Source organism: Panthera tigris, chromosome D4 (assembly GCF_018350195.1).
Source record: "Panthera tigris isolate Pti1 chromosome D4, P.tigris_Pti1_mat1.1, whole genome shotgun sequence".
Classification (NCBI taxonomy): domain Eukaryota; kingdom Metazoa; phylum Chordata; class Mammalia; order Carnivora; family Felidae; genus Panthera; species Panthera tigris.
The window spans coordinates 87,823,841-87,848,875 of NC_056672.1; the positions used below are offsets into that span (position 1 = coordinate 87,823,841).

General features: G+C 61.9%; 1 protein-coding gene across 1 annotated transcript in view; it reads left to right on the plus strand.

Moving 5' to 3' along the window:
• HMCN2 (hemicentin 2) overlaps positions 1-25,035 on the plus strand; it is a 143,965-nt gene that overhangs the window by 98,818 nt on the left and 20,112 nt on the right. The window contains 30 exon segments of the mRNA XM_042963505.1: positions 261-411; positions 1,032-1,250; positions 2,789-2,902; positions 3,279-3,466; positions 4,043-4,139; positions 4,401-4,562; positions 4,727-4,840; positions 5,737-5,939; positions 6,641-6,722; positions 8,285-8,416; positions 10,772-10,915; positions 11,008-11,167; positions 11,268-11,392; positions 11,861-12,044; positions 13,040-13,137; positions 13,639-13,905; positions 14,381-14,562; positions 15,046-15,127; positions 15,221-15,357; positions 15,690-15,831; positions 15,924-16,068; positions 17,020-17,147; positions 17,709-17,865; positions 19,202-19,323; positions 20,077-20,241; positions 21,816-21,923; positions 22,162-22,296; positions 22,638-22,772; positions 23,276-23,466; positions 24,304-24,517. Of these exon segments, the coding sequence (XP_042819439.1) occupies positions 261-411; positions 1,032-1,250; positions 2,789-2,902; positions 3,279-3,466; positions 4,043-4,139; positions 4,401-4,562; positions 4,727-4,840; positions 5,737-5,939; positions 6,641-6,722; positions 8,285-8,416; positions 10,772-10,915; positions 11,008-11,167; positions 11,268-11,392; positions 11,861-12,044; positions 13,040-13,137; positions 13,639-13,905; positions 14,381-14,562; positions 15,046-15,127; positions 15,221-15,357; positions 15,690-15,831; positions 15,924-16,068; positions 17,020-17,147; positions 17,709-17,865; positions 19,202-19,323; positions 20,077-20,241; positions 21,816-21,923; positions 22,162-22,296; positions 22,638-22,772; positions 23,276-23,466; positions 24,304-24,517 (4,483 nt within the window).

The following is a 25,035-nucleotide window of genomic DNA, read 5'->3' on the forward strand; positions in this document are numbered from 1 at the left end:
TTTTTTTTTTTAATGTTTGTTTATTTTTGAGAGAGAGAGAGAAAGACAGTGAGCGGGGGAGGGGCAGAGACAGAGGGAGACACAGCATCGGAAGCAGGCTCCAGGCTCGGAGCCGTCAGCCCAGAGCCCGATGCGGGGCTCGAACCCACGAACCGCGAGATCGTGACCTGAGCTGAAGTTGGATGCTTAACCGACTGAGCCACCCAGGCGCCCCTGCTCCTCATTTCCGATCGCCCCCCCCCCACTCTTCCCACCCCCAGCCCGTGACCCCCAGCCAGCGGCTGCGCATCCTGGGCGAAGGCCGGCTCCTCCAGATCCAGCCCACGCGGGTCTCGGATTCAGGGCGATACCTGTGCGTGGCCACCAACGTGGCTGGCGAGGATGACCAGGACTTCAATGTGCTCATCCAGGGTGGGTGGGGGCCGGTGGGGCGGGGGCGGCACAGGTGGGGTGGGGAGTGTCCCTGCTTCTGGAATGGTCTAGCAGGAGGACTCTGTCCCAGGCGGCTGGCTCTTCTTCTCATTGCTGGCCGCCATGTCTCACCCCCAGACCCCTGGCCCAGGCCTCTTCCCTTAACTGGCGGTGACCTGGGGACATCACTGCCCTTCCCCCGCCTCCCGGCCTTGGTTTGACCTTTGTAAGATGTGGGTCATCCAATCAGGTGGCCTCGGGGGCCCCCTCCACTTCTGAAAGCCAGTGGTTTTGTGCCTCTGTGCTCCGCTCAGCAAACCCTAGTTACGACTTCGTGTCTGCTTCCTCCCCTGAGAGGTGTCACCATGCCACACAGTCTCTTGAGTCCACTGGACGTGAGCTGCAGAGGGCAGAACTCTATCCCAGTGCCTAGCGTAGTAGCTGCTCAATAAACACTGTCTGAAAGAATGAGTGTCTTCGAAAGCTGCCTCGACCCTAGGGATCTCCTCTAACAATGGACTTCTCCAGCCCTGAGAGAGGCTGGCACGGGAGTCTTTTGGAACAGAAGCGCACCCCCGTCCCTCAGCTGTGCGTCCTAATGGCTTTGTCCCCCACCCCAGTGCCCCCCATGTTCCAGAAGCTGGGCGATGCCGGTGTGGACTTCGAGATCCCGTCCAGGGAAGAAGAGGTCCGCGGTGGGGTGACGGAGTACCGGGAGATTGTGGAGAACAACCCTGCCTACCTGTACTGCGATACCAATGCCATCCCTCCCCCGGAGCTCAGCTGGTACAGGGAGGGCCAGCCCCTCTCGGCCGCAGACGGGGTGTCTGTTCTGCAAGGTAGTTTAGGGTGTCGGGGCGTCTGCCAGGGAGGTCGGGGCGTCTGCAGGCAGGGATCGGGGGCACACTCACCTCGGACTGCCCTTACGTGTCCTGGGAACTCTCCTGGGTGCTGCCTGCTCTGTGACCGCGGACCACCCTGGACCTTAGCTGCCTTTTGTAAACTCGGGCTAGACGCTCTTTGCTTATTTGAAGGCAGGAGCAGGATCCCCCTTTGCCTCTGGTTTCTAGAACGAGCCCACCTCTGGGCTTCAAGGTCTGTAAGGTCCTGGGATAATTGGCCAAAGCTGGTGTCTTTCTCTGCAGGGGGAGGCGGTTCCTTTATTGTGATCTCATGAGGACCACACTGGGGCGGGGGGTGGGGGTCCAGGCACAGAGCCCTGTATCGTCTCATCAGGGGGGAGATCATGTGACCTTTCAACGTAGGATTTGGCCTGTGTCCTGCCAGGCCGGGGGCGATGGTGGGGCTGGCTGGGGGAGCCCAGGCCTCTAGACGAACAGGGCCATTCCAAGGGTCGTACTTTGGTGCTTGCAAAAGAAGACAGCCTCTTGGAGACGGACAAGAGGCGATGCTTACTGAAGCTGCTTATTGCTGTCAGAAACCCCCGGACTGACCCCTCAGCCAGGCTACTGCCCTTGGACTTGGACACTGATCCAGATCCTGGGTACACAGTGAGCTCAGTCACATGCTGATTCCTACCTCAGGGCCCGACCAGAGGTTAATCCCAGCCATCAGCTGATCCCCTGGTCCTAGCCATTAACCTCCAACCCTACCACTGCCCTCTGACCCTGGCCACCGACCCCTAGGCATGGGCACATGGTGGTGGTGGCCACAGGTGGACCTTAATTCTGAACCTGACCATAGATCAACTTTACGTATCAAGTGACCCCCCCCCCCGCACCCCCCTCCCCCGCCACGCCAAAACGCAGCCACTGTTTCTCCAGTCCTGGCTACTGTCCCCCGGCTCTGTAGGTAACGAGCCCCTGCTTCTGACCCTGGCCACAAGCACACCACAGCCTGGGCCAGCGATCCCCCAACCCAGACTCCTGAACTCATAGTGACCCCAACCCGGCTCCGCGGGAGACCATCGCTAGCCCCCTCCATAGATGCCAGGATCTGGCGCTGGCTGTCTCTTGATCACAGAGTCCCAGGTGACACCCCCAGCCCCCCGCTTCCCCCTCCCCCGCAATCACCACAGCCCAAGAGCTGCCTCCTCGCCTCCGAAAAGCCAATGCCTGGACCTTTGCCCAGCTCTCTGCCCCCTCCCTCTGCCTTCATCACGGAGCTGGGCTCAGCGCCGCCGGGCACTCTTGGGAAGCCTCAGTCCTTCCATCTGTGAGACGGGAGTGGTCCTAGCACACAGAGTCAGAGGCCGGGAAAATGCTCAGCCCAGGGCCCGGCACCCCGCAGGCGGGGCAGGCTGATTCTCCTCCATTTATCTCCGAGGAGGTGGGCCAGGGACGTCTCCCAGGTCCCCTCCAGGGGAAAGAGCGGGCCTCCTTGCCCTCGTTCAGGTCTCGGTCCTGTGTCCCCGCAGGAGGTCGGGTCCTGCAGATTCCCCTGGTGCGTGCAGAGGATGCCGGGAAATACTCATGCAAGGCCTCCAACGAGGTGGGCGAGGACTGGTTGCACTACCAGCTGCTTGTGCTGAGTGAGTGGCCGGCCTGGGGCCCGGGGGGTCTGGGTCTGCAGGGCCCATGGCAGGGGGTGGGGAGGGGCTCCTTGCCGTAGGGGCTAGTGCATAGCCAGTCCTGCTGTACCGAGAGGTTGATAACATAAGGCACACGACCTTGGACTAGGGGCAGATTCCAAGTGGCTCTGTCGCCTTGGGCAAATCACGGGCGTCCGTCCCTGTGCCCCAGGGTCCCTAGCTGTGGCGCCGAGGGGGGCTTGGCCGGTAGGGCACAGGGAGCCCCAGCCGGAGCCTGGCGCCACGGGCTGCTCTCACCTCCACACCCGCCCCCCTACCCCAGCGACCTTTCCCAGGCAGGCTGCCCACTCCTCAATCTGCTCTCTCTGACCCCCAGCCCCACCTGTGATCCTGGGTGACACAGAGGAGCTGGTGGAGGAGGTGACGGTCAACGCCAGCAGCACCGTCAGCCTCCAGTGCCCGGCCCTGGGCAACCCCGTGCCCACCATCTCATGGCTCCAGAACGGGCTGCCTTTCTCCCCGAGCCCACGGCTGCAGGTCCTGGAGGACGGGCGTGTCTTGCAGGTGAGGACGTCCCCCGTGACTCAGTCCTGCTGGTCCGGGGACCAAGGAGCTGACGTTATCTGTGCCAGACGAGGCTCTTTGCCCGAGAGCGTGTCGGAGCCCCTGGGATTAAGTTCTGCCCACCAAATAATCCTACGTGAGGAGCTCGCTGGCAGCCCAGGGCCACACGGAGTACCCGCAGAGGACACATACGTGTGCCACATCTAGAGCCCGGCGCGGCAGGAAAGCCGCGCGACCCTCACAGAGCTGGGCCCGGCACCCTCGGTCACCCGGATCCAGGCACAGCTGTACGGGTGCCCAGCACAGCACGGAGCGGCCCTGCTCGGGGCTGGGGTTGGGGGGGGACGGTTGTCACCATCTAGTTTGCTCTAGGGGATCACCTAGCACCAAGCTCACGCTGTGCCCCAAATGTCCCAAAGAGCCCTTGACGGACGTGGGTGGGGGGTGCCCCTCGAGCACTGCTCCGTGCAGACAAAGGCGGCGGGCAGACAAAGGAGTCCTCACGGTCCTTCCTGGGGGAGCCCAGAGCCCGCAGGCCCGTGGCGTCTCCCAGGCACCTTGTCCCCGCGCCCGCAGGTCTCCACGGCCGAGGTGGCCGATGCCGCCAGCTACATGTGTGTGGCGGAGAACTCGGCGGGCTCCTCGGAGAAGCTCTTCACCCTCAGGGTACAAGGTGAGCCGGGCTGAGCAGCGGCCCCTGGGGGGGCTCCCAGCTCGGGAGGGCCGCTGCTCCCTCTCTGATCTCTGAGCCTTGTGTCGTCATCCGTGGGGTAGTTGTGACAAATAGTCGTGACTGCACAGCCGTGCTTAAAAGATGCTCCAAGGCAAGGCACCAGGAGCTCCGAAGGGCCGTGTTCCACTCTGTGGCTCCCTGCCCCCCCCCACCCGAACGCGCTCTCATGGGTCTTTCTTTCTCCCGTGGCTGCGGGGACAGCCCCACCACGAATCACAGGCCCAAGCTTGGAGCAGGTCACTGCCACGGTCAACAGCAGCATCTCCCTGTCCTGTGACGTCCATGCTCACCCGAGCCCTGAGGTCACGTGGTACCGGGACGGCCAGGCCGTCTCCCTGGGAAAAGAGATCTTCCTCCGGCCTGGTGGGTAAACTGAGGCTTGGAGCCCAGCCTGAGGCTGTGTGGGGAGTCAGAGTTGCTTCCCCAAACCTGGGGACCACACCGGGAGTCTGGGAGGACTTGGGGACTGTGGGCCGGGGCCCCGGGGCCTATTTGCTGGTGCGAGGGGCCGGCTCCCCCCCCCACAGGCACCCACACGCTGCAGCTGGCCAGGACGCAGCCATCAGACTCCGGGATGTACCTGTGTGAGGCCCTCAACGCCGCCGGCCGAGACCAGAAACTGGTGCAGCTTAGCGTGCTGGGTACGTCCTGCCTGTCCCCCACTCCTTCAGTGAGCCCTCGGCCCCACACGCTGAGGCAGCACAGCCAGGAAAGGGGGCAGCCGGCCCCGGGGGGGAGCCTGGGATGCCCTGCACCCTCTCTGGGCAGCAGGGTGAGTAACATCCTGGCCTGCAGAGTTGGACACGTTGCGTTTGAGACCCACCTGTGCGCTTCGTTGCTCTGTGATCTGGGGCAAGTCGCGTTCCCTCTCTGAGCCTCAGACCTCCCGTCTGTAAGGTGACGGTTGGCACAAGGATGGCTTGTGAGTGCTTACCCGGCACGCTGTGAGCCCCGAGGTCGAGGAGGGGACAGCAGGACAGCCATGGGGGGGGCTGGCCCAGGAGGGGCCCTTCCCAAGCCTGATTGATCCGAGGTTCTCAGCATGCGGCCTTTGTCGGGGCCTCTGGTCTTCAGACTCCTCTTGGGGAGAAGCTGGCCCAAGTTGTCATGACCCAGAGCTCACTGGAGGTTTCCATCTAGCCCCGGGGCCGGTTGATTTATTAGCACGGTGTTCACCTACTGTGTGTGCCCTGTGGCAGGTCCCGTGGGCTCACGGCCGGGGGTGGGGGCTTCCGTGCTGGTTTGCTGGAGGGACGTGGACTGTGGGGGACCCCCATGGGGGGCTCTGACCCAGCCAGGGCCTGCCCCGTGCAGGAAAGAGCCCAGGAAGGCCATGGGAGGATCTCCCCATATAAGAAACTGAGGCCCAGAGAGGGCAGGAGGCTTTTCCCAGGACCTGGACTCTCGTCCCCCAGCTCCCTGGGGCCGGCTCCACTGCGTGACCCCTGTGGGCCTCCGTCGGCTGTCTCCCCTGGCTGGAACCAGGGAGGACGCCGGGAAGGCTGCTGTGCCTCAGTCCGCTCACCTGTTTTCCCAGTGCCCCCCACCTTCAGGCAGGCTCCCGGCGGCCCCCAGGATGCGATCCTGGTCCGGGCTGGGGACAGAGCAGTCCTGAGCTGTGAGACCGACTCACTCCCTGAGCCGACCGTGACCTGGCTTAAAGACGGGCAGCCCCTGGTCCCGACGCAGCGCACCCGGGCTCTGCTGGGTGGGCAGAGGCTGGAGGTCCAGGACACCCAGGTGAGCGGCCCCGAGGCGTGGGCAGCAGTGGGTGGTCGTGGGGCCCGGGCCTGGTGAGCCCAGGAGGCAGGCAGGGTCAGGCAGCTGCGTGGCAGGGTGTAGGGACGGTCACCTCCTTAGTCTACAGGGCCTCGCACCAAGTTGCTTAGCAGCCTGCAGGGCAGGTGACGTGAGAAGAGCACGGGGCGCCAGAGCTGGCTCTGAACTGACCTTGAGCCGTCCGTGCCCCGGCACCTGCCTCCATTTCCCTGGGATCTAGAAGCCTTCTCCAGGCCCCCCTGGCTGCAACCCTCTGGGAGCCTGCTCTGCCCACCCTCCCTGGTGTGGATTAGACGCTCACAAGTGTTTGTTGGATGGATATTTGCTGCTCCTTTGGGAAACCTTGCTGGGCTCCCGTCTCCTGGCCCAGCTCCGTCCCCCCGCAGCGAGGGGCTTTTTCCTCCAGGCTTGGCTGATGTGCAGGCCCAGGGGTGGGTGGGGGTCCGGAATCTATGCACTCACCCTCCAACAACCCTCCTGCTTCTTGAGGTTCTTGGGAAAGGCCAGCGGGTCCTGTCTCCTCTTTGGCTTCCCAGGCGGGACCAGCATATTTGGGGAGTCCCTTCTCCAGAAGGTTCTGAGGCCTGGGTGTTTTGGGGGGGCCCTAGGTATCCCCCTCCCGGCCCCGTGCACACCATCACCGCGTGTTCTCTTTGTCCCAGGTGTCGGATAAAGGTTTATACAGCTGTAAAGTCAGCAATACCGCGGGGGAAGCCATGCGGACGTTTGTCCTCACTGTCCAGGGTAAGCTGGGGACCAGCCTGAGAGCATTGCCGTGGGACCCCCCTAGCAGCACACAGGGCCGCCAAGGATGGGAGGGGCAGTAGCTAGAAAGAGTCAGTGGCCCTGCGTACTTAGGGCACAGGATACGGCACTGAAAAGACCAGGACTGTTGTTGACTTGCTCTCTGGGGCTCAGCAGGGCGCCTTGGTTCCTCTGAGCCTTGGGTTTATCTTCCGGTGAAGGGAGGAAAAGTGGTACCTGCCTACTCGGCAGACAGGGAGCGTTCAATTGACGGGCTGCCATGAGTGTATCTATAAAGTGCCCGGCACGGCCCTGAGAGAGTCAGGCAGTGGGAGCCCTGCGGCCATGTCGCCACTATTTTGAGCCCTGGGGGGCCTGCTCCCTCAGCCCAAGGACCGAACACGGATGGCATTTGACTGGATGTGGCTCAAGCTGGGGGAAAAGGGGGAGCTCGCTTTAGGGAACTAAAGGATGAAGGCTCAGCCAGACTTTCTTGGCATCAGGTATCGTATCAGTTAGAATATAAGCTCAGCTGTGTAACAAAGAGACCCCAAACCCCAGTGGATTAAACGAGAGAGAACTTTACCTTTCTCGTGCAAAAGCCCAGAGGTGAGTGTCTAGTCTGGGGGTCGGTTGGGGGTGGAGCTCGGGGCCTTCCGAGTGGTAGGTAAATTACTGAGTGGTAATTTGGGGCCCGGGATCTTTCCATCCTGTCGGCCACCCACCCCTTAGGGCACTGCCCCTGTCCACATGCATCCCGTCCCAGTTCACAGGAAGCAGAAAGGAGCAGGAGCAGAGGGCAAGCATTTTTGTTCTGAGCGAGTGATGCGGGTCTGCCCCCTTGCCTGGATCCCGTCAGTGGGAACATAGGCCGCTGGCCCCAGCAGGCTGCAAGGGAGACTGGGAAATGTAGTTCTACCTGAGCGAGCCTGTACTCTGCTAAACTGCTGGGCGAGATGGGAAGGACCGGTGCGTGTTGGGGGGCAAGGGGGTGGGGGGGGGGCGGACATCAGCTGTCCGCCCCAGAAGGCAAAGCCAGGAGCCTGCCCACCAGGCAAGTAGCAGGTGGAGCCAACCGTGAGCCATATTGAATACGGCTGTTGTAACTTATCGACAGCAGGTTTGCTGCTTCAAGCCTTCTCCCGTTGGCTGCTTTGACGAGTGGTGAGAAGCGGGGGGAACGTCTGGTCCCTGAGGACAAAGACGTTTCATCCTGAGCACAGCCATTTTTGTTCCACTGGTAGCGGTTGCCTGGGACGCGTGACGCCATCCTGGCTGAGCAGGAGAGAGTGTTGGGATCGATTAGTGATGTCTGCCCTGTTCACAGCCGGGCACTCACCATCCTTGGGCTGAGTGGACCCCTCTGGGCTCTGCTCTGCAGGCAGTTGCTGGTTCTGTTTACATCTGTGAGTGAGGCAACCTTTATTGCTACCGATGGCAAAGCATAACATGTCAACTGCTAACCAGAAGGAAGAGCCCGTTGAGTGTCCCTAATCCGCCCAGGCGGAAGGAAGGGGGCCGCGGAATCTTAGGATCCTGGCAATCTGGCTTCTCTCCTGCAGTGCCCCCAACATTTGAGAACCCCAGGACAGAGAGAGTGAGCCAGGTGGCCGGGAGCCCCCTGGTGCTGAGCTGTGATGTGACCGGGGTCCCTGCACCTACTGTCACCTGGCTGAAGGACAGAATGCCTGTTGGTGAGTGCATCCTGCCCTCTCAGCGATGACACAACAATGGCAGCGACCTTGGCGAAATCAAAGGCCGGCGGGGTCCTGTCATCCCACCCCCTGTTTGTCTTTCGACCCGATCGGCCCTTGAAATCCCAGTGTGGAAACCCATTCACGTTGGGGCTCAAAGGCTCCCTGCGTTTGTGTCCCCAATCAGCTCCCACAAGTTGGGTGCAGGGTGGGTGCTGAGGGCCCGGGCGGTCTGCCCCTGGGCTTGGCGTCGGCCCCCAAAGCTGCTGCTTTCCCCCAGCAACTCAGCTCCGTCTGGCCCGGCTGCCGGTCACCCCCCCGTCCAGGCCTTCTTCCCTCTCCCCTCACCCACCCGTAGGTCTGTCGGCAGAGCCCTCCCTTCATCAGCTGCTAGACGCCTCTGGTGCCAGCCAGCTCTCTGCTGCCCGTAGCCTTTCCCTTTCCGGCCACCACCGTCCCCCTGCCCCGGGAGGGCAGCAGCCCCCACACGGGTCCTTGGTCCAGTCCCCGTCTCTAGTGCCGTCTCCAGACGGGGAGGAAGGGATCTCAAAGTGCAGCTCTGAGGAGGTCCCTTGTCTTTCTCTGTCTCTCGGTCTCTCTGTCTCCCCCACCCAACCCTCCCTCAAATACAGCTTTATCCAGATTCACATACTGTGCAATTTATCCGTTTAAAGCTTACGATTCCATTCTTTTTAGTATATTCACCGACCATCCCCACGATCAATCTTAGGACATTTTTATCACCCAAAGGGAAACCCCATTTCCCCCCCAGACCTGCCCCCAACCCCAGCCCTAGGCAGCCACTGGCCTGTTTTGTGTCTCTGTAGGTTTGCTTGTTGTGGACACTGCACACAAGTGGAATCATGCACTATGTGACCTTTTGCGACTGACTTTTCTGCTTAGCTTCCTGTTTCTAGGGTCCATCCATGTAGTAGCGGGTGTTAGTTCTCCTTTCTTTCTTTTAAGTTTATTCATTTGTTTTGAGAGGGGGAGAGAGAGAGAGAGAGAGGCGAGAAGGGGCAGAGAGAGGGGAGGAGAGAGAGCAAATCCCGAGCAGGCTCCATGCTGTCAGCACAGAGCCTGATGCAGGGCTCGAACTCACGAACAGTGCGATCATGACCTGAAACCAAGAGTCGGACGCTTCACCAACTGAGCCACCCGGGCGCCCCCGTTCTTTCTTTTAAGTTCAAGTTTTTCTCTCTTTTTTATGGCTGACTATTCACTGTGGGGCTATATCATATTTGCTCTATCCTTTTCATCAGCCGGTGGACGTCCGGGTTGAATCCCCCTTGGGGCTCTCATGAATGATGTGCTGTGAAGTGTTTAAGGACGAGTGTCCGTGTGGCTCATGCTCTCCTGTCCCTTTGGGCTACACCTGGTTGTGGAACCTCTCTGGGCCCTGTTCTCCACCTCCTCTCGTGGCACACGCTGTTTCCTCGCAGAAATACCCACCCCGGGCCCCCCCCACCCCGCCCAGTGCCTCTACTGGCTGGTTCTTACCCGCTTGGTTCAGCTGAGACCCACCCCCTCCCAAGACCTGCCTGACCCGTCTTGGCTCCCTCGGGGGCTTCACAGGGCTGGTCGTGCAGGATCCTGCGGGTCTCACTGTCTCCGATGCACTTTGAGCCCCTAGAGGCCACGGGCCGTGTCTCACTCGGCTTTGATCCCCAGGCGGACAGCCGGACGTGCAGTCGTTGGTTTAGTACGTTTCGTGTCCAGAGACTGGCCGCACAGTTGAGACGCCAGTTGAGAACCCGGGTGAGGGTGGCCCGGCCTGGGCTGGGCAGCCAGGGGAGGCTTCAGGCCGAGGTGCGGCTGGACAGACGGGGGCCATTCCAGGCTGGAGTGGGGGGACAGGTGCGTGCAGCCTGAGCAGAGGCCCTGGGGAGCCCCTCGCAAGACTTGGATCGGGGCCCGGAAGTGGTCAGTGAGTGGCTGATTTACCCTGATTGGAAGCCCTGGTGGGTGACAGCGGGCAGGGTAGAGATGGGCGGGAGGGGAGGGGGGCCCTGGGGGCCCACAGGAAGAGGGCCAGGCCTTGGACACTAAAGGAAATGGGGCACCTTGGCGAGAAATGCCAGTAGGGACAGCTGTGGGTGGGGCACGGGGCCCTTAGAGACCCAGCTGAGGAAGGTTGTGATGTAGGCAGCAAAAGACCCTGCCCCTGTCTGGGCCTCAGTTTCCCTGTGAGCCCCAGAAGCGGGTGGGCGATGCCAGGGTTCCTGGGGTCCCGCAAGTGTGGGGGATGGGCGCCTTCTCCAGGAGTCACGTGACTTGCGTGGGGGGCCCCGTAGGTGGCGCCCGGGGCGGTGCGGCCGTGCGGGTGAGGGCCTGGCACGTCCCTCCGTCCCACAGAGAGCAGCGTGGCGCATGGCGTGGTCTCCCGGGGGGGCCGCCTCCAGCTGAGTCGCCTGCAGCCCGCCCAGGCTGGCACCTACACGTGCGTGGCGGAGAACAGCCAGGCCGAGGCCCGCAAGGACTTCGTGGTGGCCGTGCTGGGTAAGTCTGCGCCCTGTGCCCCCCACCCCCGTGTCCCTCCCCCTTTGTCAGCCCCCGCGCGGGCCCCCGCCTCACCATAGCCCCCGCCGCAGCGGCCCCCCGGATCCGGAGCTCGGGTGCCACGCAGGAGCACAGTGTCCTGGAGGGGCAGGAGGTGCGGCTGGACTGTGAGGCGGACGGGCAGCCCCCGCCCGACGTGGCCTGGCTGAAGGACGGTGGCCCGCTGGGCCAAGGCGTGGGCCCCCACCTCCGGTAAGGCCCGCCCCGTGTCCTCCCGGGTCCCTCCGCCCCCACCCCGAGCAGCAGCCACAGCCCCTTACGTGCCGGCTCTCGGCTCTCCGGCCCCGAGCAGGTTCTACGTGGACGGCGGTGCCCTGGTGCTGAAGGGCCTGAGGGCCGAGGACTCGGGTGCCTACACCTGCGTGGCCCACAACGCGGCCGGGGAGGACGCCAGGCTGCACACAGTGAGCGTGCTGGGTGAGCAGCGGAGGGGCGAGGCGGGGGGCGGCTCTGCCCTCCCAGGGCTGCTGCGGCCCGGCCACTGTGGGGCCTCCACCAGGGGCATCTGGAGGGGGGATGCCGGGGCCGGGATGCCGGAGACCTGGTTCCAGCCCCAGCCATGTCCACACTGTGAGCCAGGCCACCATACGGCCTCTCTGGGCCTCTGCATCCTTTCTTAGACTAAAGAAACAGGCGCTCCCGGCCCAGGGGCACGGCGGGAGAGTTGGGGAGTAGGGGGGGCGGGTGAGAAGAGAGCCATGGGGTGAGCCCGTGCCCCCCTGTGCTGGGTTTCTTCCTCTCCTGGCACCGATGTGTGGCTCTAAGAACCCCATACGAGATGGTTGCTGCTTTCTGGAATTTGCCCGAGAGCATCCCATCTCCCCCACCCAGACCCTCTTCCTCAACGCCCTCACTGCCCCCCTTTGCCTCTCTGCCCGCCCCCAGTTCCTCCCACCATCGAGCAGTGGGCAGAAGGCTCGGGGACCCTGGTGAGCAGGCTTGGGGAGCTGGTGACCATGGCGTGCCCCGTCCGGGGCTCCGCGCCCATCCGCATGAGCTGGCTCAAGGACGGGCTGCCCCTGCCGCTGTCCCAACGCACTCGCCTCCACAGCTCGGGCCGCACCCTCAGGTAGGGGGGAGGCTCCCCGGCCCCTGGGCCAGCTGGTCCCAGACACAGTCTCCAGGCAGCTTGGGTTTCGGAGCACATCTGAACGGTTTTCAAATAAAAATAATACATATAAGCACGCAGAGGTCTGTGATGGGGACCCACCCCCAAATGGAACTCCAGTGACAAAAGAGGACTCTGCCCTCAGGTTCTCCCAGCCGAGGGAGGGAGGCAGAGAGCCAGGTGATGACATCTGGTGGTTTCCAGTTCAGCCTGCCTTGGGGTGGAGGAAAAATCAGGGAAGGCTTCCTGGAAGAAGGCTTCTGAGCCTTCTTCAACACTTAGTTCCGGGCACTGGGAACTGGGCAGTGAGCAAAATAAAACCTCTGCCCCTGCAGCTGCTTTATCAGGGGAGGAGAGCGGACACTGGGTAGAATGTCACAAGGGATACACACGCTGCAGAATAAAGTAGGGGAAAGAAAAAATGAGAGGTAGCAGCGGAGGCTGGTATTTTAGGGTGGTCAGTGATAGGCACTCAGATAAGGCGACATTTGAGCAGAGGTGGGCGGAGTTAAGAGAGCGAGCTGAGCGGATTCTGTAGGGAGGAGCTTCCCTAACCGGAAGAGGGTTAGAGCAGCAAGTTCAAAGGCCCTGAGGTGGGCATGTGCCCGTGTATTCAAGGAATGGGGGGAGGCTTGCGGGGGGGGGGGGGGGGAGACCAGCAGGCAAGTGTCTCCTTGGGTGAGACAGCGCAGCCGGTGGGAGTGGAAAAGCAGGAGATCTGGCCTCGGGGTGAAGTGAGTCAGAGAAGGCAGCAGGGGCCAGGGAGTCTGGGGCTTTATTCTGGGGGCACCCGGGAACCGGGGAAGGGGTTTGGGGCCGACGCTGGGCCCGTTCAGGTGAGTTTCAGAGCTGCCTCTCTGGCAGGCAGGCCACTGGGAGACAGGAAAAGACAAGGACTGTTTTCATGAGCCACCTCCCCTCCCTCTTTCCCCCGTCACCCCTCTCGAGGGGTTCAGGATTTCCCAGGTGCAGTTGGCAGATGCTGGTGTCTTTACCTGTGTGGCTGCAAGCCCAGCTGGTGTGACCGACAGGAATTTCACCTTGCAGGTGCACGGTACGGACCGGGGGCAGGGGATGGGGGGTGGAATAAATGTGTCCCTTGGCCTTGGGCGTGAGAATCAGGCCCAGTGGGCAAACACAGAGACTCAGTCTTTGATTCGCTCGGTTGCTCATTCATTCACGCCACAAGCAGCCGTTAGACCCTGCGGTGTGCCAGGGCCTTGCTGGGCACCGGGGTGCGACAGTGAGCAGCAGAGGCCCCTGCCACCGGGGGGGTCAGTGCAGGAAACAGCTCTGTAAAGAGGCAGTCGGAATTCCAGGCAACTAGTGACAGCAGGGGAAGGAGAGGAAGCTACCGGAGCCCAGAAGAGGCCGCCTCGACTGGCCTGGGGAGTTCAGGGAAGGCTTCCCGGAGGAGGCGAGGTCTACGCTGAGGACTGGAGACGAGAGGGAATAGTCCAGGAGAAGGGCGTTCTGACTGATACAAGAACAGCCTGCGCAAAGGTGCAGGGGCGAGGGCCATGCGAGGACTCGTGCCCGCTCTTGCCCTCCACAGTGCCCCCTGTCTTGGAGCCGGTAGAGTTCCAGAATGACGTGGCGGTCGTCCGTGGCTCCTCGGTGGTCCTCCCCTGTGAAGCCCGGGGAAGCCCTCTGCCCCTAGTGTCGTGGATGAAGGATGGGGAGCCCTTGTTGCCCCAGAGCCTTGAACAGGGGCCCAGCCTGCAGCTGGAGACAGCGGGAGCTGGAGACTCGGGCACCTACTCCTGTGTGGCCGTGAGCGAGGCGGGGGAAGCCAGGAGGCATTTCCAGCTGACAGTGATGGGTGGGTCATCTGTCCCCCCCACCCCCCGCCCCGTGCCAGCGTCTCTAGGCCCGGGGACGTCGGAGAAGGTGGCGAGGGAGGTGACGTCCCCTGGTGCATCTCCCCAGGGGCGGCCGCCTGGGTGCAGGGTTTGGGGGGAAGGGTGGGCTCATACCCGATGCCTCGCTGGCCTTGACGCGGGGGTTGGATGGCCCTCGTTCTCCCGGGGCTCTGCTCCTCAGCTCTGTCCCCCAGTCTTGTAGAGCGGAGACAAAGGGCCTGCCATGTGCTTGCTGGCTTTAAAGCACAAATAATTGTCCCAGGCAAATGGGCCCGTGGTTTCTGGTGTTCTCAGGATCCTCTGGCACAGCGCCCCGCCCCTCTGCCTTTGGTGGCCCCTTCGGTCAGCGTCCGGATGGTGGGGGCTTGGAGATGCACCCCAGCTCCCAGCGCTGAGTGCAGCCGCCATGCTGACCCCGGGTGGGGTGTTTTGCAGACCCCCCCCACATAGAGGACTCGGGCCAGCCCGCAGAGCTGCTGCTGACTCCCGGCACCCCCTTGGAGCTCCGCTGCGATGCCCAGGGCACCCCGCCGCCCAACATCACCTGGCATAAGGACGGGCAGGCCCTGAGCGGGCCTGCAGACAGCAGTAGGGTGCTCCGGGTAGAGGACGTACAGGTGCAGCTTCCCCACTGCTGTGGGCTGGGGCTGGCGGAGGGGAGGGGAGGGCAGGGCAGGGCAGGGCAGGGCAGGGCAGGGGACGAGAGGAGGAGGGAAGGACCCCACAGCACTTGGCAGTTAGGCTGAGCTCTTCCTTTGTGTGGGGGTCACCCACCCGAGCCAATGCCCTCGAGAGCTCCCAGCCAGGTCAGGGCCAAGGCTGATGCAGAAACCGGGTCACTCCCCAGCCCGGCCAGAGGAGGGCTGGTGCAGTCAAGGGGCACTTCCTGGAGGAGGCAGGCTTTACCCTGGCCGCAAAGCAAGGGTGAGATGGAGATGGAGAAGGAACGTCCCAGGGAGGGGGCTGGTGGGAAAGGGGGCGTGGCAGACTCAGCCGGCCTGAGTCTGAATCGTGGGGCCCGAGTTGTGTAGGAAGGAGACCAGATCAGGAGGTGGGCAGGCTGGGGCCAGAGGCAGCTGCTAACCCTGGTCCATCCATAGGTGGGCGATGCTGGGCTGTACACGTGCCTGGCCCAGAGCCCCGCCGGCCAAGCGGAGAAGAGCTTCCGGGTCAGGGTTCAAGGTAGGGCGTGCCAGGGTGGCGGCCGGAGAGGCAGGCGGGATGGGACCCGCAGGGGCGAGTCCGTCTCTCATGCCCTCTCTGCTGCCCACCCAGGCCCCCCGCACGTTATAGGGCCCCGAGGCCCCCGCTCTGTGGTCGGCCTGGCTCCCGGGCAGCTGGTTCTGGAGTGCTCGGTGGAGGCGGAGCCAGCACCCGAGATTGAATGGCACCGAGATGGCATCCTGCTGCAGGTGGGTGCCAGGCAGGGGCCACCACCTTCTGTGGCCCTCCGGCCCCGGCCCCTGACCAGGCCGGGTGACCCGGGGCTAGTTACTGAGGTTCTCTGTGCTCTCCCCTGAAATGGGAACCGAAGCTTGCAAGTCTTCTGCGAGCATGAGTCCCTTCTGCGACATCCCCAGTAGGCAGAGCCCGAGGGCAGGAGGCTCATTCCCTACCTGCCCCCTCCTCCCCCCCCCCCTCCCCGCCACCCCCCGCCCTCACGAACCTGTTTCCTCCCTGCCTGGTGCCTGGCCCAGCCTGGCCCGGTGCTAAGGAGGGTCTCTCCACCCTGGGGACCCTGTAGGCGGACGCCCACACCCAGTTCCCAGAACAGGGAAGGTTCCTCCAGCTGCGGGCCCTGAGCACGGCCGACGGGGGCAACTACAGCTGCACGGCCCGCAACGCCGCGGGCAGCACCAGCGTGGCCTTCCGCGTGGAGATCCACAGTGAGTGGGCCTCACCCCGCCGCGCGCTGACCCTCCCGAGGGCCGCAGGCTCCCAGCACCCACTCGCTCTGTGCCCCGCCCCCCCCCCCCAGTGGTGCCCACCATCCAGCCAGGACCGCCCGCAGTGAACGCCTCCGTGAACCAGACGGCCGTGCTGCCCTGCCGGGTGGACGGCGCTCCCCCACCCCTCGTGAGCTGGCGGAAGGACGGGGCCCCCCTGGATCCTGAGAGCCCCAGGTGGGAGCTGGGAGGGGAGGGTCTCGGGGGGGGGGGGGGGGTTATAAACAGCAACCGCCTGAGCACTTGGAGCAGAAAGGTGGCTGTATTGCCAGCGCACGGGTCTCCTCCGAACCCAAGGGGACAGGCATGTCCAGGGCATCGAGGGTGTCAAAAATCCCAGGTGGCTGGCTGGCTGCCTGTGTCTGGTTTCGACTCTTGGTTGCTAATGTCTGTTTCTGCGTGTGTTGCATGCCCCCCCCCCGGCCCCCGCCCGTCCCCGTCTCTCTCTCAGACCAATTTTCTACACCTTCTTTCTCTGTGAACATGGCAGAGACAGCCCCCAACCCCTCCCCGGGCTCCCCCTGCCGCCGAGTTAGAGTTTCTCAGTTCACGCAACCTGCAGAGCCTGGAAAACTACCCGAGGACCCCCATTTCCAGGGCAGAGCATTCCATTGGTCCAGCCTGAGTGACGTGTCTATCCCTTGTCCAACTGACTGTGGCTGGGGGCGGGGCTACCCAGTGCGGACAGGGCCTGGGGGCGGGGCTACCCATTACAGACAGGGCCTGGGGGCGGGGCTACCCAGTGCAGACAAGGCCTGGGGGGCGGGGCTACCTAGTACAGACAAGGCCTGGGGGCGGGGCAGTTCTCAGATCCGGGGGACAGGCGCGGGAAGGGTGTTTTCTGGATGCTGCTGACTCCCAGAGAGGAGCTAGGCCCAGGTGCGAGCATAGGAGCCCCCCCTACCCCCTGCCCGCCCCGATGCTGGGTTGGGATGTGGGGAGCTGCCCATGGCTGTGACCTCCTCTGACCTTGGCCTCATGGATGCAGGACTCCAGAGTTAGCACCTTCTTACTGGGAAAGCCAGGAGCAGAGGGGAGGGTCTTGCTGGAGACACTCCTGGGGTCCAACCCCTCAAAGGGCCTCCCTAGTCTGCTGGTCTCCATGGCAACCCCCTTCCTCCACTCCAGGTTGCAGCTTCTTCCTGAAGGTTCCCTGAGGATCCAGCCAGTCCTTGCCCAGGACGCCGGCCACTACCTCTGCTTTGCATCCAACTCTGCAGGCTCAGATCGGCAAGGCCGTGACCTCCAGGTCTTTGGTAGGTGGACGAGGGGAGGAATGTTCCTGGCCTTCATCCTGCACCCCCAGTCTGGGCCGGGTCCTGCTTAGTTTTTGGGTTTATCCTTGCTGTCAGGAGCCAAGAGCAATGAGCTCTACATGTTTTTGACCATGAAGCCTACTGGCAAAACTTTTGAACATGCATGCGCCAAAGATGCGTATTGATTTCATCAATATCGTACGGATATTTGCTCCCATACCATTGTATCAAGCAAATGATGAAACATGCACAGATAAAAGACATTTGAAAGGATAAGATTCAGAGTCACCGCACCAGACGCGCTAATCTGCTTTTCCCGCTCCAATGGATCACCTTGGTGGCGGCCGCTCTTCTGGGCGCTGGCCTCCTTCCAGCAGGGCTGAGTGGAACCCCGAAATCTGCATTCAGGGAGAGGTGGCTAGGGAGCCGCCAGCCTTGGAGAGCAAAGGTTCCATCACCCCAGATTTGGAGTGCCTGTTGGAAGATTCCTGCGGAGTGTCTCCTGCCTCTCCCCTGCCCGCATCCTAGACCCTTGTCTCCTGATGACTACTCTCTCCCCAGAGCCTCCTGCCATCGCCCCCAGCCCCTCCAACCTGACCTTGATTGCCCACACCCCTGCCTCACTGCCCTGTGAGGCCAGCGGCTCCCCCAAGCCCCGGGTGGTCTGGTGGAAGGACGGACAGAAGCTGGATTTCCACCTGCAGCAGGGAACCTACCGGTACTGAGCGGGGCCTCTGGGTAGCCTCACGAGGTGCTCCGGGTGGGGGGACAGTGTGCCCATCCCACGGTGGGGAGCAGGGTCAGACACGAGGCAGGGGTGGGGTGGCTTATTCAGTTAAGCCTCCAACTTCAGCTCAGGTTGTGATCTCACAGTCTGTGAGTTCAAGCCCCGCGTCGGGCTCTGTGCTGGCAGCTCCGAGCCTGGAGCCTGCTTCTGATTCTCTGTCTCCCTTTCTCTCTGCCCATGTCTGACTCATACTCTGTCTCTCTCTCTCTCAAAATAAGTAAACATTAAGAAAAGAAAGAGAGAGAGGAAGGAAGGAAGGAAAGAAAGAAAGAAAGAAAGAAAGAAAGAAAGAAAGGAAGGAAGGAAGAAAGAAAAGGGAAGAAAAGAAAGGAAAGAAAGAAATGAGACAGGGATGTGTTCAGGGTCTCAACAAAGCCAGCACCAGGATCTATATCCTGACCTCAGGGGTCTAGGAGCGTCTTTATACTGAGATGCCTGATAGGGGGTAGGGGCATTTGGGACATAGAGCCAAACAGAAAGGAATGGCTCTGAAAACCATCCCAGCCACTGTGGTCTAACAACGATCGATATCCATACGTGGAGGCCTGAGTTTGGCTGAGCCTGGATCCTCGTCTCCCAGTTTCTCATGTGCAGCTGACCATGGAACGATCCCTGGGCACGTTAAAGGAGTCAGTTCACTAATTCGCCAAATATTTCTTGTGTCGGGTGCCAGGCCGACACGGAGCTTCTGTCTAAAGCAGGGGCGCCTGGGTGGCTCAGTCAGTGAAGTGGCCGACTTCAGCTCAGGTCGTGATGTCTCAGTTTGTGGGTTCAAGCCCCACGTCGGGCTGTGTGCTGACAGTTCAGAGCCTGGAGCCTGCTTTGGATTCTGGGTCTCCCTCTCTCTCTCTCTCCCCATCCCCGGCTCGTACTCTGTCTCTGGCTCTCTCAAAAATAACTAAACGTTTAAAAAGAGAAATTTAAAGCACGTGCTCAACAGACCCGAGCTGTTCCGATCAAGGACTTGGGTACCGTCGCTATTATGGAAGGTGTCCGATCTGGTGATTACAGAAAGCGTGCAGGGACATAGAGAACCACGGGGGTAACAATTAAACTTGCCCACGAGCTCAACTGCCCGACCTGTAAGCGTAGAAACTTCTAGAAGAAACTTCTACATTTGGGGCTGGGGGCCAGACACCAGAGGGGAAATTAGTCAGGAGACCCCCCCCCCCCCCGCCAGTCCCCTGCATCCAGATTGCTGCACAGGCTGAGCTCGGGTCAGCCAGGCCGGCTGGTTAGCGGTCATCTGTCTGTCTGTCCGTCCCAGGCTCCTGCCCTCCAACGCCCTGCTCCTGGCAGCTCCCAGCCCCCAGGACTCAGCCCAGTTTGAGTGCGTGGTGAGCAATGAGGTGGGCGAGGCCCGCAGGCATTACCAGGTGACCGTTCACGGTGAGTTGGAGCAGAGGGAGGAGGAAGAAAACAGGACAGGCACAGCGTGCACGTCTCCTGATCCCACGTACCCACGCTGACGCAACCCTGGCCCCAGCACTGTTCGTGGCACTTAGGAGCTCTCGGGAGAGGCCTCTCCCCAGTCCAGAATGTTCTGAACCCAGATCTGACCTTGCCATCGCCCTGGTTAAAATTCCTCCCTCCACGGCTGCCCACGGCTCTCAGGATAGAATGCAGGGTGTCACCTGGGCCCACAGTGTCCCGTGCATGCTGGCCCAGCCACCCGAAGTTCAGCTCACCCAGTGCCCGCCTCGCTCTGGGATCCAGTCATGCTGCTTAGCTTTTGGTTCCTCACCTCAGGGCCTTTGTATATGCTGTTCCCTCTGCCCTTCACCCAGCCAATCCTGCTCTTCCTTCGGGTCTCAGGTTAAATGCCACTTCCCCTGGAGGCCTCATGTGGTGTCCCCAACTCTGAGCTCCCACGAAGCTCCCTTCTCTTGTAAAACCCTCCGGAGATGCCTAGCCGGCACCCCTACAGAAAGCAGTTCGTAACTGTCCCCCAAAGCCCAGCAAAAAAATACCTCCCAAGCGGGTGAATGTGACCTCTCTGTGTGGCACCCCCCCCCCCGGCCCTTTGTCACTGATGTCACCTGTGTCTTAGTCTCTGTTGATAGTTGTCATTCACCTGGCCCCATGACTACGTGTTCCCCCAGTGGACCTCAGCGGGGCCTCAAGCCTTGTCTTACATCGTAGTGCCCCCTACCATTGCTGACGACCAGACAGACTTCACCGTGACCAAGATGGCACCCGTGGTCCTCACGTGCCACAGCACGGGCGTCCCGGCCCCGGTCGTGTCCTGGAGCAAGGCAGGCGCCCAGCTGGGGATGCGGGGGAGTGGCTATCGTGTCACATCTTCCGGTAAGTAGGGGTGAGCCGTGAGGGTGGAGACGGGGCGTCAGGCCGAGGGTGTGAAAGCAGTGGAGAGTCCCGGCCTGATTCTGCCACTCCCTGCTGTGTGACCTAGGGGAACCCCTCACCCTCTCTGGGCCTTAGTATCCCCACTCACTCACTAGCGCGTTGATATTTGTCAGTGGTTCTCTGATGATAGTTGACAGATCAGTGCCGCTCCGTGGCAAAGTGAGGAAAATAATAGCTACGTGAGAGTTTCCGTAAAGCGGGTTTGAGCTCATTGGAAGGATTTTCCTTTATTCTGAAATTACGCTTTTCGGGGCGCCTGGGTGGCTCAGTCGGTTAAGCATCCGACTTCGGCCCAGGTCACGATCTCACAGCAGGTGGGTTCGAGCTCCACATCGGGCTCTGTGCTGACAGCTCGGAGCCCAGAGCCTGCTTCAGATTCTGTGTCTCCCTCTGTCTCTGCCCCTCCCCTGCTCATGCTGTGTCTCTCTCTGTCTCTCGAAAATAAATAAAAATGTTTAAAATTTTTTTAATTATGCTTTTCTTTTTTTAATTTTTTTTAATATTTATTTTTGAGAGAGAGAGCGTGAGTGGCGGAGGGGCAGAGAGAGAGGGAGACCCAGAATCTGAAGCGGGCTCCGGGCTCCGAGCTGTCAGCACAGAGCCCGACGCGGGGCTCGATCCCATGAACCTTGAGATCACCACCTGAGCTGAAATCAGGTGTCAGGCGCTCAACCAACCGAGCCACCCAGGCTCCCTGCAATTATGCTTTTCCTGCTATTTTAGTGTTGGAAGTTCCTTTCTTCTATGAGATCAAGGTGATAGTAGATGGGTGATTTGGAAACGTCTTTGCTCGTCAAAGTTAAAAGTTGGCAACTTTACGGGGGTTCTCCAAATGGCATTTATTTGTTAGTTGGTTAGCTGGTGAACTCGTGAAGTCTGAGCACCGCTGGCCAGATCTGCGGTTTTCAAACTCTTCTGAAGAAGTAGAACCCTTTCTTCTGACCAGCAGTTACGGGGAAGCCCGTCATGTACAAGAAGCTGAGGTTCTGGTTCTATCTGGGGCTGGGGTGGTCCAGGAAGGTTCAGACGGTGTTCGTTGAGCAGCCAAGACTAAGAAAGAAAAGGTAAAGAGAGGACGGATAAAGCAGTCGTCTGGGGAGGCTGCCCGGAGGAGGCAAGTTTTTGAGCAGAACACGGCAAGGGTAGCAGGGTGAGGGTCTAAGGAACTACCGGTGGGCCAGGGACTCTAGGCAGGGCAGCGGCAGGTCCTGGAACATCATAGCCTGCAGCTTCGAGAGACCATCCTGTCTCATTCCTCACTGTACACGTGGGGAAACTGAGGCCCCTAGAGCGGAAGGGACTTGCCCACCGCTATGCTCCAGACAGGGAGCGTAGGCAGGCCCGGAACCCGGGTTTTCCGGTGCTGCTTACAAACGGGCAGGGAGGCAGGTCGAGTGGCCAGCAATAGAGAGACACCCGGGTGGGGGGGGATGTAAGAGCCCTGCCAGCCGTCACTAGGGACGTCCGTCCTGAGTCCCCTCGCCCCTCTCCGCGGGCCCCGTTGCCACCCACAGGTGCCCTGGAGATCGGGCAGGCCCTCCCCGTCCACGCTGGCCGCTACACCTGCACGGCCCGCAACTCTGCGGGCGTGGCCCACAAGCACGTGGTCCTCGCTGTGCAAGGTAAGGGCCCCCCAGCAGGTGGAGAGCTAGAGGCAGGCGCGTGGGGGTGCGGGGGGCCGGGTTCCAGGCACCCCGACCTGCCTCTCTGCTCTGCCTCCCTGATGGGATTCTGTGGGAGAAAAACCTCAGCCCGCCTCTGTCCTCCAGTGCCAAGACTTCGGGAATCCCCTGGTCCTTTTAGAGGCTTCTCTCTCTGAAGGCATCCCCAGGGACCTCTGTGGCCCCCGTTCCCTTGCAGCCTCCCCCGTGGTGAAGCCTCTGCCCAGCGTGGTCCGGGCACTGGTGGCCGAGGAGGTACTGCTTTCCTGTGTGGCTTCGGGCATCCCCCAGCCGAGCATCACCTGGCAGAAGGAGGGGCTCAGCATTCCCGCAGGTGAGTCTCCCCAGCACCGGGAAGGGAAGAATCATCTGGGCCCGGGATCCTCCCGCCTGCTCCCAGAAAGCCCTGGCCCGCCTTTCCCTCCTGCCAGCTTGTGTCTGTTCACCAGCCAGAGCTTGAGACTCTGCTGGAGCACTCGGTGGCTGACTTGGGAGGCTGGGGAGCGGGGCAAGCCGGCTGGACTCCGGGTCTCTGTCCGCCCCCATCACCCTGTGACCACAACGAGTCACTTGCTACCCGCTCAAACAGAACAGTCCACACGGCCCTCCTGCTCTCCTCGGTGGTCCTGCTGGCTCAGCCACCAACCCCCGATTCCCCCCCCCCCCCAAATCCAGGAGCGAGTACGCAGGTCCTACCCGGTGGACAGCTTCGGATTATCCACGCCAGCCCGGAGGATTCCGGGAACTATTTTTGCATTGCCCAGAACAGCGCAGGCAGTGCTATCGGGAAAACACGGCTGGTGGTGCAAGGTGGGCCCAGGGAAGGGGGCTGAGGTGGACCCCGGCGAGCTAGGGGCTTTGGCGTCCCGGGCAGGACAGGTCCCTGCATCCTCCCCCGTGCCAGCCTGGCTTGTGCTCGAGAAGGAAGTGAGGGGAAAAAAACGCCTTCTCCCGTTTTGTGCCCAAGGTCTCCCTTTAGACAGTGCCTCGGGTCCCTCTGCCTCCTCTGACCTTTGCTGAGCCAGTGGTCTGGGCCTCCCTCACTCGTTTCGGCGCTCCGGCAACCATAACCATTTCTGTCCCTTTAGTCATTGTGTGTGCGTGCTTGTGTGTGTGTGTGTGTGTGTGTGTGCGCTGGGATCACCCCGTCACAGCTTCACCAAACTCAGCAGTCCCCAAATGGTCCAGACCATGGGCCGTGGCCTGTGACAGGGTCGGTGGAGGAAGGGGCGAGGGGCACGCCAACTGCCAAGGGCGCTGGAGCGGGGGCAGCCCGCCCTCACCCCCAAGCGGACCTCTCTCTCCCCCCACAGTCCCGCCCGTGATCAAGACTGGCCTCCCTGACCTGTCCACCACCGAAGGCTCCCACGTCCTCTTGCCCTGCCGGGCCAGCGGCAGTCCTGAGCCCACCATCACCTGGGAAAAAGACGGCCAGCCTGTGTCCGGGGCCGAGGGGAAGTTCACCATCCAGCCTTCTGGGGAGCTGCTGGTGAAGAACTTGGAGGTGTGGCTCCCTCCCTGTGTAGCACCGAGGGGTCTAATGGTAACGGCAGGAGCGGAAAACGCCGGCCGAGCACCCCGTTTGTCACGCCCCGTGCTGAGCGCTATGCAGCTTCTAATCCCAGCAATCTGGGGAAATAGGTATCATAATCCCCAAGTACAGATGAAGAAACTGAGGCTCAGAGCGTATCCAGTTTTCCCGAGGCACGCCGTTGCCGAGAGGCAGAACCAAGATTCGAACCTGGACCTCAGTAGCTAATGCCTGAGGGAGAGAAGGAGCCCTGGATGGGGTGGGGTGGGGGGGCGGGACACAGAGCTGACTTTGTGTCCCCAGACTGGTTGTCCTCAACCACGCGTTGTTGTTGACCTGAGCCAGGGGCGTGGGTGGGAGCCCCGACCACCTTCTCGGACAGCACTCGGGTTCCACAGTTACAAATGGGCGCCTCTCCAGCCGGGGCGGTGGTTGCTCAGGGCACACACCTGCTGCAGGGCAGGGTCACAAGGTCCTCGGACAGTGGTGAGTGAGCTAGCTGTGCCGGAGAGCACCGTGGAACTTCTCAGAGCTTGGCTGAGCCCTCTGTACAAAGGGCAGCAAACACAGGACCTCAGGGATGATGGGAGCACGGATGAGCGGGTGCGGGTGACCTTCGCCGAGTCTCATGAAGGCTGTAAGGGGGGCCATGGGGCGGTGGTGAAAGGGAGCCGTTTACTGCAGCTGTGTGACCTTGAGCAAAGCACTTCACCTCTCTGGGCTGCACGCTCCGAGGGGACCTCGGGGAGAATGGGTCCCTAGGAGCTGGGGTGGGGGCAGTTCTCAGGCCGACCCCTCCTCTGCCCGCAGGGCCAGGATGCTGGAACCTACACGTGTGTGGCCGAGAACACGGTGGGCCGCGCCCGCCACCGTGTTCATCTCACCATCCTGGCACTGCCCGTCTTCACCACCCTGCCCGGGGACCGCAGCCTACGCGTCGGGGACAGGCTGTGGCTTCGCTGTGCGGCCCGGGGCAGCCCGACCCCCCGCATCGGCTGGACCGTCAACGACCGACCTGTCACGGGTCTGGGCCTATTGGGAGCGGGTGGTGGGGGTCTCCTGGGAGGAGGGCCGACAGGTGGGGAGACCCCGCTTAGTAGAGAGGAAGAGGGTGTCCGTCAGCCTGGTGGGTGCTGGGTCTCCAGACTTGGCCCTCTGCGGGGGGGCACCGAGCAAACACAGGTGTGGCCATATGTGACCAGTCACATGTCAGACCTGACAAGAAGCCACCTGCAGAAAAGACTCAGCCCCAGAGACCTCAGGGCCCGGGAGGGAGCACGTGTCACACCCCAGCACTGCTGGGCCCCTCGGCAGACCCCTTTCCTGGTCCCCAGGTGATGTTGAGGGAGGCACGGGGCCCTCACAGGGCACAGGGTCCAGAGTGGGTGTTCGATGAACGTCTGCCGAACTGGCGAATGGCTGAGTCCCCTCCACCGCAAAATGATATTTTCAGGGGCGCCTGGCTGGCTCAGTCAGAGGAACGTGTGACTCTTGATCTCAGGGATGTGAGTTCAAGCCCCTGGTTGGGCGTGGAGCCTACTT